Source organism: Hylobates moloch, unplaced genomic scaffold (genome assembly GCF_009828535.3).
Source record: "Hylobates moloch isolate HMO894 unplaced genomic scaffold, HMol_V3 SCAFFOLD_10, whole genome shotgun sequence".
Taxonomy (NCBI): Eukaryota; Metazoa; Chordata; class Mammalia; order Primates; family Hylobatidae; genus Hylobates; species Hylobates moloch.
In genome coordinates, this window is record NW_026652285.1 from 19,840,305 (window position 1) to 19,853,336 (window position 13,032).

General features: G+C 58.4%; 1 protein-coding gene across 2 annotated transcripts; it reads right to left on the minus strand.

Moving 5' to 3' along the window:
* Positions 1-778: 778 nt before the first annotated feature.
* Positions 779-8,849, minus strand: NXPH3 (neurexophilin 3). Of its 2 annotated transcripts, XM_058445799.1 has the most exons (3): positions 8,321-8,849; positions 5,340-5,990; positions 1,537-3,036 (listed from the first exon to the last, which is right to left on the minus strand). In XM_058445799.1, the coding sequence occupies exons 1-3, from the start codon at positions 8,372-8,374 to the stop codon at positions 2,686-2,688; spliced, it is 1,056 nt and encodes a 351-aa protein (XP_058301782.1). In that variant the 5' UTR covers positions 8,375-8,849; the 3' UTR covers positions 1,537-2,685. The 2 variants fall into 2 exon arrangements, with proteins under 2 accessions (XP_032019196.1, XP_058301782.1); XM_032163305.2 differs by having other exon boundaries at positions 779-5,990; positions 8,321-8,844.
* Positions 8,850-13,032: the final 4,183 nt, after the last annotated feature.

Genomic DNA, 13,032 nt, shown 5'->3' on the forward strand with positions numbered 1-13,032 from the left:
CTGGTCCCCCGGCCCCCCGCCCCCCCACTTCACCACCCCCTCACTCCCCCACATCCCCACCCCCCCTCTTCCGTTCAAGCGATTCTCCTGCCTCAGCGTCCCCAGTAGCTGGGATTACAGGCGCCCACCACCACACCTGGCTAATTTTTGTGCTTTTAGTAGAGACGAGGTTTCGCCATGTTGGCCAGGCTGATCTCGAACTCCTGACCTCAGGTGATCCACCTGCCTCGGCCTCCCAAAAGTGCTAGGATTACAGGCATGAGCCACCATGCCTGGCCCTGGTATGGTATTTCTATTCCACAACATTCCCAGGGACCAAGACTTCTTCCAACTCACTGCTCTGCCACCTCTAGGGTGTGGCTCTTACCCCCGGTCTAAGATGGCAGCAGTCTCGTACCTATTCCAGGCTGCAGGATAGAGAGTGGAACAAAGGGACGAAGAGTGCACATCAGCTGTCTGACAATTTCTGGAAGGTGCCACCTAAACCTTTGGCTTAAATGTCACTGGCCGGATCTTAGTCACATGACTACATCTAGGGGAGGCTGAGAAATGCAGTAGTTATTTCAGGCAGCCACATGCCCAGCTAAAATCAGAGAATCCCATTACTATGGAGAAAGGGAAAATGGGTATTATGGGACAATTAGAAATCTTTGCCACATGCATGATGGGGCAGAACCAGGATAGGAACCTAGGTCTCCTACCTCCAGCCTGGGACCCTTTCCCCTGTCCACACCAGGAGCAAGGCCGAGGTTAACATCAACCCATCTTAGAAAAAAAAGACAGGAGGAAGTAACATTTATTGAGCAACTCATTTAATTTTCCTAACAATACGCCAAGGTAGGCAAAGCCCTAGTTTTTCATCTAAGGAGGCTCTGGGAGATTATGTCATTTGTCCAAAGCCACATGTCTAATAAATTACAGACCCAGGATGAGGACCCAGCTATATCTTCCTGCAACACCTGTGTTGCCAGTTTATTGGCAGCCTCTGCGGTTCAGGAGGACCTAGCTTGTCCCTTGGGACCACCTGACCAGGTGGCCTGGGATGAGGAACTGGGAGGCCTTGAACTAGGCATCCTTCACTTGAATCATCAGGTCAGCCTTTGAGCCTGGAAGACCAACAGAAGACAGGGGCCCTATGGAATCACAACCCAGGTGAGTGCCAGGTCTCTGCTGGCATTTGTGCCTTGGTGATGGTGCCAGCTGCCACTCCAAGACTTTGGCATAATTGGCAGGTGCCGCCCCCACCCCATCTTGCCTCTGCCTGGCGGGGCTAATGGTGCCTCTCCTCACCCATCACCCCAGCCCCCGGTTCTCCTGGCAGTACCACAGGACTCGGAGTCTTCGGAAGTAACATTTCTCTCTCCCACTCCCAGCCATGACACTGGATCACTTCCCAACACAGAGCAACTGTTTCATTGTGCCTCTACAATCCCTCCTGCACATACTCACTCGATAATCCCAGCACCTGGCCACCCCTCCCTGCCCTTCAGCTGCCTCCATCCCCATAAACACTCCCCCAGCATCCCTGCCACCCACCCCTCGGGTGCATCTCGAGCAACGGGCCTCGCCACCTGAATCTGCCACAATGCAAGGTCACCAGCATTCCTGCCAAGGATGGGGAACGGGGTAACTCAGTTCCCGCTTGCTCATCCCAGGAAAGGGAAGGGGGGGGAGGGGGGAAGGGACCTAGATATTCATTTGCTTTTGCCTTAAGCTTCATCGAGAAGGAGACTCGGGCATTGCTACCGGTTGACCTGACGGGTACTCCCCCTTATCATCTTCACAGAGTGCTAGGAGATTCACCCTACTTGAGAAAGGAATGCTGAGACCCAGACAGTGCCTTTGAGCAAAGCTGAAGGGCAGAGGCAGCCTCCAGGTGCTCCGACGCCTAGGAAAAGGCGAGCTGTCCCCCTCCCATCCATAGCACAGTTCTTGCCCTCAGGGAGACTCCAGTCTGACGAGGGGGGGCACAGCGTCTGCCCTCAGGGACCCCCAGTCTAAGGGGCCATCCAGCCCCTGACATCAGGGAGTCCTCAGTCTGATGAGGGAGGCACGGCCCCCGGCCCTAGGTGTTCCCCAGCCTGATGGGGAGATCCAAGCTGTGTCCTTAAAGAGCCCCCAGCCTGGTAAACTTGTCCCAGAGGCTCCACTGATGGAGGAGACAAGGCCCCCAGCAGCCCCCAGCTGGGCTGAGGGGTTAGGGTGGAGGACCACGGGACCGCTAAACGATCTGAGGGCATTTCAGACTGCCTTGAAGGGCAGTGGATGGGGGAGGTCAAAGGGTTGGAGTGTGAGTAGGACCTGGCCCTTTGGGGTCTGGGCAGAGTGGGGGACAGGTTTCTTCAGAGGAATCTCCTGTGAGTGTGTGCATGGCAAGAGTGGGAGGCCAGAGCACTTCGTCATGATGGTCGGGGGGCGTCACCATGGGGACACTGCTCACCAATGGCGCAGAGGTGATGTCTTCTTAGCCAGAGGAAGTTGGATGGACCCCTTGCCCTTGTGAGGACCAAGGGGGCACAGAAGTATCTGGCAAGAACAGTAGGGACCAGAGGGCTATTCCAAAGAATTAAGGTTTGGGAGGAAATCTGTTAGCAAAGTCCTAGCTGAGGAGAGCAGCCAGGCTACTGGGGAAGGCGGAAAGGAGGGATGAGGCGGCAGAGTGTGCATGAGGGTGAAATGAAGTTATTAAAATGAATCCATCCCTGGTGCAGGCAGAACTGTGTGCCAGGCCCTCCAGCTGTCGGCAGCATCTGGCTCTCCACAGGCGGAGAGGAGCAGGAGGGGGGTCAAAGTGCCCCCAGTGCCTGCTGAGAGTTCAGCCAGGGGAGGCGGGGAGGGCACCCAGGGCCTCTGGCCCCATTGCTTCCTCCTCCTTCGTGCAGTCTCCACAGCGCTGTGTGAGACTGACTGGCACACGGTGGGAGTCCATTGGTGGGCTGCTCCAGTGTCAGCAGCCTCAAGCTTCCAGGGTGGGGAGCGGAGGGTGGTCTGGACGAGGGGTGTGTGTCTCACGTCTCCGCTCAGGAAAGACGGCCCCTGGAAGCATGATGTGGGGGAAACAAGCTGGGTCACTTCTTACAAGGTGGGCCATAACCAGATGGCTTCTCAGCTCCTCCCAGCTCTGTGCTGCAGTATGAGGGGACCGGTTTGCGCGGAGTGCTGGTGGGCAGGGGTGAAAGGTGGGGGGTGGCAAGACCATCTTACCTTGCTGCCAGGACTCTCCTCTCCTCAAGAGGGCCCAAAGGGCCCTGAGTGCTGCCCTCCCAAGAGAGCTGACTTAGAATGACCTCCAGAAGGCACTGTGACCTTGGTAGTGTCTTCCCTTCACGGAGCCCCCAAGGGCCCAACTAACTCCCAGACAAGGTGCCACTGGCAGCTGGCCATTCTGAGGCCTCTTACTAGCTGCGGGAGGGGAGTGGCTGACACAGGCCTTGTGTCCCACTCCAGCCTGTTCCTTCACTGGCATGTGGTCAGATTGAAAATCCAGTACAATACCCCCGATTCTCTGAAAGTCCCCTTCCCCAGGAGAAGCAGGTGGAAATTACAGCTGTGAAAGCACATCCGAGGTGTCTCCCCATCCTGAGGAGCCGTAGCCAGAGATGAACTTCAAGGTCCTTTGAGTGGGTCCCCCAGCGTGGGCCCTGGAGCAGCAGCATCAGCATAGACCTGGGCACTCGTTAGAAATTCTGATTCTTAGGCCCCACCCAGGCCTGCTGAATTAGAAATGTGGGTAGGACCCAGAAATCTGTGCGTTAACAAACCCTCTGGGTGATCCGCATTCGAGAACCCCTGGTCTGGGCAGACCCTTCATGTTATAGAGGAAGAAACAAAGCCAGAGAGGAGAATGGACATGGCCAAGGCCACGCAGCAAAATGACGGGACTAGGACCCTGCTGGGTCTGCAGATGGCAGTTCAGGGAGGACACCAAGGAACACCCTCATTGGCCCATTCTACCTGCTAGCTCTCCCTCCCGGAGCTGTTCTTGAAGATGCTATGCCCTCCCCCAGCACCGAGCCCAGGGGGTTTGCTCAAGTTTCCCTGTGGGGGATCAGACAGCTTGGAACGGAGGCTGGAGAGGGAAGCCCTGAGCCCTCAGCAGGCATCAGCTCCAAGGGCATTGGAGCCCTGCCACTTGGGTCTCAAGCAAATGTCCTGCAGCCATCAGAGAAATTCTTCCTGGACCAAGGGATGCCTGAGGCCCTTTCCTTGGACAACTCTGACTCCAGTGCCCCAGGGCAAGCTTTATTTCCTGCTCCAAGAACACGATTCTGCACACAAAAGTCGGCAATCAGCGGTTTCACAAGACTTCCCTCCCCTCCCCCCACCCACAGACAGACACACAGAACAGATCCAGCACATGCTCTGCGGCCTGGCCCCGCCCCACCCGTGCCCGCTGCTGAGAGGGCGGCGCCATCCAGATCCGGGAGAACCCCGGTCTGACAGGTGATGCTCACTGTTGAGGGACCCCTCTCTGGGGCATGGACTCTCCCAGAGGAGCCAGCAGGGGGTGGGGTGGAAGAGGGACACACAGCACGCAGATGGGCTGTGGCCTTAGTGTGGGAGGACCACAATCGTCCTGTCTTAGCTTAAGGATGGGTGTGCCATCAGCAATGGGTGGTAGAGGGGGAGTGCTGGCAGAAGAGTGAATTTTGGAAACGGGTGGCCTGGCTGGAGACAGATGGTCAATCTGTCAAGACATCAAAGACCCCAGGGTCACCACTTCAGCCTCATGCCATGCTCAGCACACGACAAGGGGCTCAGGGCTGCCCACTAGGCAGAGCTGGAGAGCTCCTCTGGCCCCACCCCACCCTGCTGACTGGCTCCTAGGAAGCCCTCTCAGCCATCCATCCTAAGTGGACAGGCTGTCCACACTGATGAAATCTCCCCCTCCCTGTCGCTGTCCTTCCTCAGGATGGCAAGAACCAAGGGCTTAGCTTCCTCCCATGACTTGATCTGGGGCCACACTGATCGGCCTGCCCACAGGCCTCGGGGACCCAGCATCTCTCTGTGACTCCGTGGCAAAGCCCTGTGAGGCTGCACAGAGAGCCCGCTCCTCCTCCAGTGCTCCTGTGATCTAGTCACTCCACAGCTTCAGGTTGAGACCAGCACTTGGGACCCTTTCTCTGCCACTTGAGACTTGGCCCTGGTCCCACTTGGCATCTGCTCCTCTCCACCCCCCTCCCTGCCTGAGGCCCAACCCCTTCCCTGCCCGGTGTCCAGATGGTCTCCTGCATGGGCAGGCCTGTCCTTCCAGCCCTGGCCTGGCCTCTGTGGCCTGCCCCGGGTCACCCAGATGGGTAGTAGGGGGTATCACTATGGTAGTTGTAATCTGGGCACACCTTCTGGACCAGCCGATAGTCCGTGCTGTAGAAGGCGATGTAGACACAGACGACTTTGAAAGGCTGGGAGCAGCTCCAGGTGGCCGAGCTCTGAGCGTGGTCTCGGGAGCAGATCTTGGCTGGGTCGTGGGTGCAAAGCGAGGTCCGGCGGCCCCGTTCTACCTTCTCCCACTCCATCCGGCAGTTGAAGATTTTGGAGGCCTTGGCTTCGATGAAGATCTGCTGTTCCTGGTGGAACTCTACAGCTTTACTGGGGGGCACGAGGCTGATGGAGATGTTGCCCTGGCCTGTGGCATTGTGTCGGAAGTGGACGCTGAAGGTCCCGTTGCCATGGTCCACGATCTTCCCTGTGACGAGCAGGTTCAGGGCCACTGTCTTGATGTTGGAGTAGAAGTCGCCCCAGCCAAAGATTTTCTTCACCTTGGCTGAGGGTGGGGGGCTGTGGTTCGGGCGGTTGGGGGGCTGCCCAAGAATGCCCCAAGCCTCCCCAGGTGGGGCCAGCAGCCCTAGGAGAGTGGAATTGGCCATGGGGCGGGACTTAGGTGAGATGTGGCCCCGCTTCCGAGGCACCCGGGGCCGGGGCTGGCCCTCGTGGTCATCATGCTCAGGGTCCTCTGAGCCGGGAGGACCATCATCCTGGCCACAGACGACCTATGGAGGGAGTTGTGAGTACAGTGAGAGCCCTGTCCCTGGAGGTCCACCACCGCCCCCCACCAGCAGTACCCCTGTCCCTGCCACTTCACTCTGACCTGGGTGAGGAGCTCCTGCGTGTTGCCCACTGAAGCTGGGGGCAAGTGTACACTCTAGCTTGTGTACATCTCAGGTTCTGACAGTTGGGTCACCCCCCTCCCCGCCCATTGTCCTTTCCTTACTGTCCTGTCTTGGCTACTATTCAAATTCAAAGTCTCAAAGACCGATAATAATTCTCTCCAGTGGACTGTGGCACCAGGGACAACGGCTCCTACCCCTAGGGAGTCCCCAGTCTGATGGGGGAAGCCCAGCTTCTGATCTTGGGGAGCCCCCATCTAATTGCAGAAGCATCATCCCTGTGCTGACAGAGCCTCCAATTTGATAGGAGGTAGAATCCCTGCCTCTGTGAAATCCCCAGGCTGATGGGGGAGGCATAATCTCTGCTCTCAAAGAGCCCCGAGTCAGATAGGGAAGCACCATCCTTATCCTGGGAGAGCCCCTGGTTTGACAGGAGAGGCCAGCCCCTGCCTTTTGGGACTTCCTAGTCTGTTGGGTAAGACACCGTCCCTACCCTAGGATAATTTCTACCCATAGATGCAAAGAGAACCACCAGACAATGGAATACGAAAGCAGAACACGGTGTAATTCTCAAGCACGAATATAGTTTAGGTTTGGCAAGAGGACTAGGGGAGACCCGGAGTGAATGCCACACCCAGGATGGCCATGAGAATGGAAAGCCAAACACCTCTCCAGGGGACACTGATGATGACATGCCAAGATGTTACTTGGATTCTGAGGTAGGAGTTCTTATTCCCATTTCACAGATAAGGACACCGGGGCTCAGAGATTACAACACTACAAGGCTGAGTTCACATAGGGTCAGCCCTTCCGTTACACTCCACACTCCTGGCCTCGCAGATCAGATGTGTCTTTTTGAAAGGGTTTTTATCCAGGCGCCATCCGCCTCTGGAATCTGCAGGGGCTCATCCTCCCTCTGCTGGATCAGCTGTGGTGACAACCCACACCTGGGAGATTCCTGGAGGTGCCACAGGGAGAGTGAGACAGCACTGGGGGGCATCAGGGGGTTGACAGGGCTTCCTGAGGGCACAGCCTGGCTGTGTGTTTGCTCAGCTTTTGAAAGCAACTACTTGCCCTAGGTGTCTTTACTACCAGCACCGGGGGCATCTGGATTTGGTGATGACACTGGAGTGGGGACAGTAGGGCTCCAAGGGGCTGTGGGGTCCTCATGCCTGTGTTTTGGCCTGGGTGGTGCCGGCAGCTGTGTGCTATGGCCGAGTCTGTCTCTGCCCCACAGTTCAGGCTGGCCCTGACTGCCAGGCCCCAGAGGTGGGGTAGAGGGACGGCTAGGAGGGGAGGCTTGGGGACTGGGTCCAAGGCTGCAGACCTGTAGGTACTTGCTCCTGGGGGTCACGGCTGAGTGGCTGGAGGGTAAAGATGGGGCCGTGAGAAGAGAAGGGCTCTTCCCACAGTGGCATGGGGCGGTGGCAAGGGGCTTGTTGATTAAAGGGGCAGGTCCAGATGCGGGGCTGAGGCTTCACGACAGTATTGCGGGGAGGGTCAGCGGGCCCTCGGTCGGAGGGGAGTTAAGCCCCGGGCTAGGTTCGGGGAGGGGTTCCCCGGCGCCCTGGGTCGCCGAGAAGCCGCGGAGCCGGCGCCTGGGGAGCGGGCTCTGGGCGCTCCGCTCAGCTGCTGCGAGCGCCCGGGGCGGGAGCCGCCAGCCCAGGTCCTGTGGGGCTCCGGCTGCGCGCAGCCGGGAGAGGAGAGGAAAACAACAGGCGGGGAGGGAGGGAGCGGGAGGGAAGGCGGGAGGGGAGGGACGCGGGGGCCGCCCCCCGCCTGGACCGGCTGCGCGCTCTGGGGGCCCAGAACCCGGGGCTCTCTGAGTCCCGGAGGTCGGCGGAAAAGCCTGCAGGTCACTAGCTCCACGACCCGCGCCCCAGTCGCCCCCCACTTCCGCGGTCCTGAGGCTCTGGGAAGGGGTCGGGTAACCCTGGCGACCCGGCTCCAGGCCTTTTTCCGAGCGCTGGTCGCACCTCCAGCCACCCGCTGCGGAGTGGGTGGGCCAGCCAAGCACCCTCTCCCCGCCCCTATTAACCCTATCTGTCCAGTCTCCGGCCTCGGACCCGCCCTCTCCCCCAGCCTCCAGTCTTCCCCGCCATCCCCGGGATGTCGGGGGAAGGGAGAAAGTTTCAGGGCTCGCAAGCTTCCCGCGCTCTCCCCCGATCCTCCGGGCCCCCGCCCCTCTGCGCAGCTCCCCGCGGACCACTCACCAGATAGAGGCTACCCTGCACCAGGAATACGAAGCAGCAGCGAGTCAGTTGCATCTTCCTCCTCCGCTCTCGTCCCCTCGCTCTCTTCTTTTTTCGGGGTCCCAGGCCTCTTCGTCCCCTTCCTGCTCCTTCAGGCGCGCCGTCCCATGCTCCAGTCCCCCGCGGCCCGCGGCCCTCCCCTCAGCGGGTCGCCCAGGGCCGACCCCGCCCCCTTCGGTCCAGCTGTGCAGCCGCCGCCCCCCTCCCCTGGTCCAGCTGCGCGCGGCACGGCCCCCGCTCGAGGTCCCAGATGTGCGCCCCGAGCGCCTCGAAGGGCCCCAGCTGCGCCGTGGCTCTGCTGCTCCAGATCTGCGCTCGGCGGCCGCCTCGGCTCCAGCGGCGCCGCTCTCGCCCAGATGTGCTGGGGACCTGCGCGCGCGCCCGTCCTTGGTGCTAATTCCCCAAACCAGGCTGCTCCACCCGCCCCGTCGCGGCGCGCCCCCTGGCGGACGCCCCCAGCCGCGCGGAGCCCCGGCCGCCCGCTCCTCGCGCTGCGCCCCGCCAGACTAGAGCGCTCCTGGCGCCCAGGCGGCTCCCGCTTCCTCGTCCCTCCCACCGGCGGCGGCGGCGGCGGCAGGTACAGTGAGCCCAGCCGGTACCTCCGGAGTTAACTCCTCCCCTGCCGGCCCGCAGCCCGGGGACCTAGGACGCCGGCTCTCCAGCCAGGAGGGGACGGCACGCGGGGGCGGAGTAGCTCTTGGAGAGGAAGGGAGAGGGTGGTGGCCAGGGGACACGGACCCTACCGTTTCCACCCCTCTGGCAGGGCGCCTGTTCCCCGGGAGCGGGCAGCAAGAATCGGCTGCCCCGCCCCCAACTCGGGAGTCCTGGAATTAAGAAAGATCCTTTTTTTCAAAACCCATTCTAAGAGCCAAAACCTGTGCTGAGGGAAGTCCTTCTGGGTGTCTAGCCGCACTCCTTTTGTTATGATGTCTGCTCCTTCCCTCTTCTACTTTACTTGGAGGGACCGAGATAATCCCTGGACCTTCTCCGCCCAGCCACTGTGACAGGAAGTATTTGGCTGGGCCCCTGGGCTGAAAAGGCTGATAGGGGCCGGGCTAGATTCTGGGGCCGGGGGCAGGTCCTGAGAAGCTGGAGAGTGAGGGGAGGAAGGCCTTCCTGGAGGCTATCCCTTCATTATTCACTACTTACCCTCTCTATGCCACAGGGGTCACCAGGCCGAGAGCGGCTCCTGTCCCAGTGGGGTCTCTGCAAACCTCCAGGGCAAGGAGGAAGAACACTACCCTGATCTGAGATTCCCAAAGATGGGGGCCCATCCTCCATCACCCCCACTCCATATCTTCAGGTCTCCCTCCTGGAATTCCAAGGGTCCCTTTAGTCTGTAGAAAAATGAAAGGTCAGGTCCTGGCACCCCTTGGAGGCTATGAAGGTGAGGAGGCACCCCATCATTTGAAGTAGTCCCAGCTTGGGCTGGGCCCAAGGAGCACGGTGGGTGGGCACTCTGCTCTGTGGCCCTCCAAGGCCCAGCTTGGTCCCGTGGCTGCAACTCCGGCACGCACCCAGCCTCCTCCCCCACCATCTGCCAGGCGGGTGCACCGGGAATGCAGATGAATCTTAATATCAGCCTGGGCCAAGTGCGATGAGGGAGACAGATTCTGCAAAACCCAGACAGCATCACAGAGCCCCCTGCATTTCCAGGCACCCTGGGCCATACCAAGATGCAACAGCTCTTTCTTGGTGCTGGTGGGGGGGCGTTGCGGGGGGCGTGCATGTCTAGTCAAAGACTCCCCAAAGCCAGGGGAGGCAGGAACAGGCAAATCTTTGTTTGGCCTCTAAGCCTCTGGTCCGGCTGGGAGGGAGAAGCTGTTGGCCTGAGTGTGGGCAGCTGGTTCCGGCGCTCAGCTAGGCAAGGGCGTAGCTGGACCCACTCCTTGTCTGGTTTCCAGAAGGTCCTGTCCCTGGGAGAGCTGTGTGGCCCAGCAGAAAGAGCACAGGTTTTCAGGCCAGACAGTCCCAGATTCTGTTCCAGACCTGGCTGTGTGACCTTGAGCAGGTGACTGTGGTTCTCTGATGTCCGTTTCCTGATATGTTCTTGCGAGAACCAAATGAGACAAAATGTGCAAACAAAGCGCAGGCACAATGGCTGGCGGGCAGTCGTGGGAGTGCAGTCAACGGCAGTTCTCGCTCCTCCGCTTCCCACACATTTGCTCTGGCCGCTCCTCCTGCCAGGCTTGCCCTTACTCCCCTCTTGGTCATTTCTGGCTCTCACTTTGTTCAAGTTTCCCCTCTGCATTTATGCATCACCCACTGGCCGAGCCTGTCTGCCGTGCCAGGCGCCAGGCCAGGGGTTGAGATAGAGATGAATGGGACACCGTCCCTGCCCTCAAGGATCTCATCGGCAAGTGTGGAACAGAGACATGAAAATCGATAATTATAACTCAGTGTGGTGAGTGGAATAACAGATCCTTGAACAAGGAAGGCATTACGGATGCACTAAGGAAGCTGGGGGCAGGGGCGAGAGGGTCAGAGATGGCTTCCTGGAGGAGGTGATACTGCAGTTGCGAGGAAGAGCCCGCCTGGCAAGGGCTATTCCTGGCAGAGGGCACTGAATGACTAAAGGTCTGGAGGCTGGAACTGGAAGCAGTTTGCTGTTCTGGGAGCACAGAACGGGAGGAGGGGAGGCTGGGACCAGATGATGGAGGGTCAAGGGGTTGGGATCTTTGTTCATGAGGAATCTTTGAAGGATTTTAAGGGGGTTGTGATTATAGTTAGATTTGCATTTTAAAAGCTTTTGGAGAATTCCCTGGACTAGAGGGAGGGAGAGGAGAGGAAATCATTAGGAGACAAATGCAGTGGTTTGGAGGTGGGGGGCAGGGAGACTGAGGGCATCTTTAGGAGGCAAAATGATCAGGATTTGGTTGTTGCTGAGGTGAGGCAGGAAGGGAGAGAAGGAGTCAGGTGTGATACCCAGTTCCCTGGCTTGAGCAACAGGCTGGCTAGTTGACGAGGCGGGTACCATAGGTGGGAGGAGAGGGATGGGGTCTGTGGTGAGGGTGGGAGGGTCAGCTTTGGCCATGTCAAGTCTGGGTGCTGTCAGCCACCCAAGGGTAGGAGAAAGTCTAGCCTGGGGTGCTGGAGATATGGAGGGTGCCAGAGGAGCAGTGGGCACCCTGGCATTTAAGGTAAGGTGGTCAGAGGAAAAGAACCCCCAAAGGATTCCAGGGAGGAACAGGGAGCCAGGGGCTAGAAGGACAGGTGGGGCTGATCCCGAAGCCACAGGAGAAGTGGGGTTCTCACGCCCAAGGTGCCAAGCAGAGTGGACACGGTGCGGAGTGTGCACCATGCAGATTCTGGGGTCCCATCCCCAGGGATCCTTGGTTGGTAGACAAGAACCAAGGACTACGTATTATATAAGCTCCTGCCCCCACCCAGGTGATGCTGATGAAGGTGGCTTCTAGATCTGGGTGTGGGGAGTGTCCGGAAGAGGGGAATGAGCCACCGCAGAGAGACCTGGCAAGGGAGAGACAGAAAAGTGACTACTAGGTTTGGCTAAGGTTTGACAACAACTGTACCCAAACTTGGACCCTCCAACCACTCCCAGGGTGGGAAGACAGAGCCAAGACACAGTAAACTCTGTGTACCAAGCACACTAACAGCTGTGCTAGAGGTGATGTGTCTGCCATTCAGGTGCACCTCTCCATATTCCTCAACCCTCTCCCCAGCCATGCCCTGCACACAGCAGGTGCTCAGTGAAGGGGGCAGAACTGAGCGCTTTAGGTCCACCCCTCTGCCTCCAGCCTTCCCTGCACCCATTTGCACCCTGGATGGGGGTGGCTGGGCTTTTGCTGAGCACCTCTGATGCTTTCACCTGCTTCCCTCTCACCCTTGGAAGAATCCTGTCTACACTGCTTCCTTCCTCCATGCTTCCCCAGTGCTGCCGGAAGGAAAACAACGCAACACAGTGGGCACCTGAGCAGTGCCTCATGAATGAATGGGAAATGGGGTTCCTGATGGCTTGAAAGGCAGAGAGAGTGATGCCCTTGAGCCAGCTGCAGTGGAGAGGTCTGGGGGAGAGGCGAGAGTAGATCATTATTGTTGATAATCTCTCATGTTTAGCTGGCAATTTGCAATTTTAAAGTGTTAGGATAGAGTGCTATGTATAGGGTACCAAGGGGGCCCGGAGGGAAACCCTAATTCAAATGAGGGGGCGATGGACAGATTGCAGAGAGATTAATCTTAAATGACATGTGGATCTGCCCAGGTGGGAGGGAATGGAAAGAACCTACCAGGCAGAGGAAGCAACTCTTGCAAAGGCCAGAGATGAAAGAAAGCCTGGGAATGGGGTTCTGATGAGGACAAGATGAAAGATTCATTTGTTCCACAAATACTTATCAGGTGTCTACTTTTATGTCCGGTCCTGGGCTGGTGTGGAGGTACAGTGTGAACAGGGGAGACTGCAGTCCTATTTGCATGGAGAATTTGGGCTATGGGAGAGACAGACATTAAATAACTAAGCACATGAAAACATAAGCTCTGAGATGTGTTGGTAAGAGGTATGGGGGAAGAAGAACAGCAAATTCCAAGAAAGAGAGAAACTAAGGAGGGATCCTAATTTACCTGGGAGGGGTCAGGGAATGCCTCGGCAAGAATGTGACCTTTCAGCTGGGATCTAAAGGATGAAGAGCTGAACAGAGGGGCTGCACCTGCTGAGCCCT

Excerpts from the sequence above, each read along its gene's own strand:
- NXPH3 (XM_058445799.1), bottom strand. The coding sequence starts at position 8,374 with ATGCAACTGACTCGCTGCTGCTTCGTATTCCTGGTGCAGGGTAGCCTC. Across the intron at positions 5,991-8,320 it reads TGCAGGGTAGCCTCTATCTG|GTCGTCTGTGGCCAGGATGA; the intron begins GTGAGTGGTCCG and ends CTCCCTCCATAG. Across the intron at positions 3,037-5,339 it reads ACTATCGGCTGGTCCAGAAG|GGGCCGTCTTTCCTGAGCGG; the intron begins GTGTGCCCAGAT and ends TCATGCTTCCAG.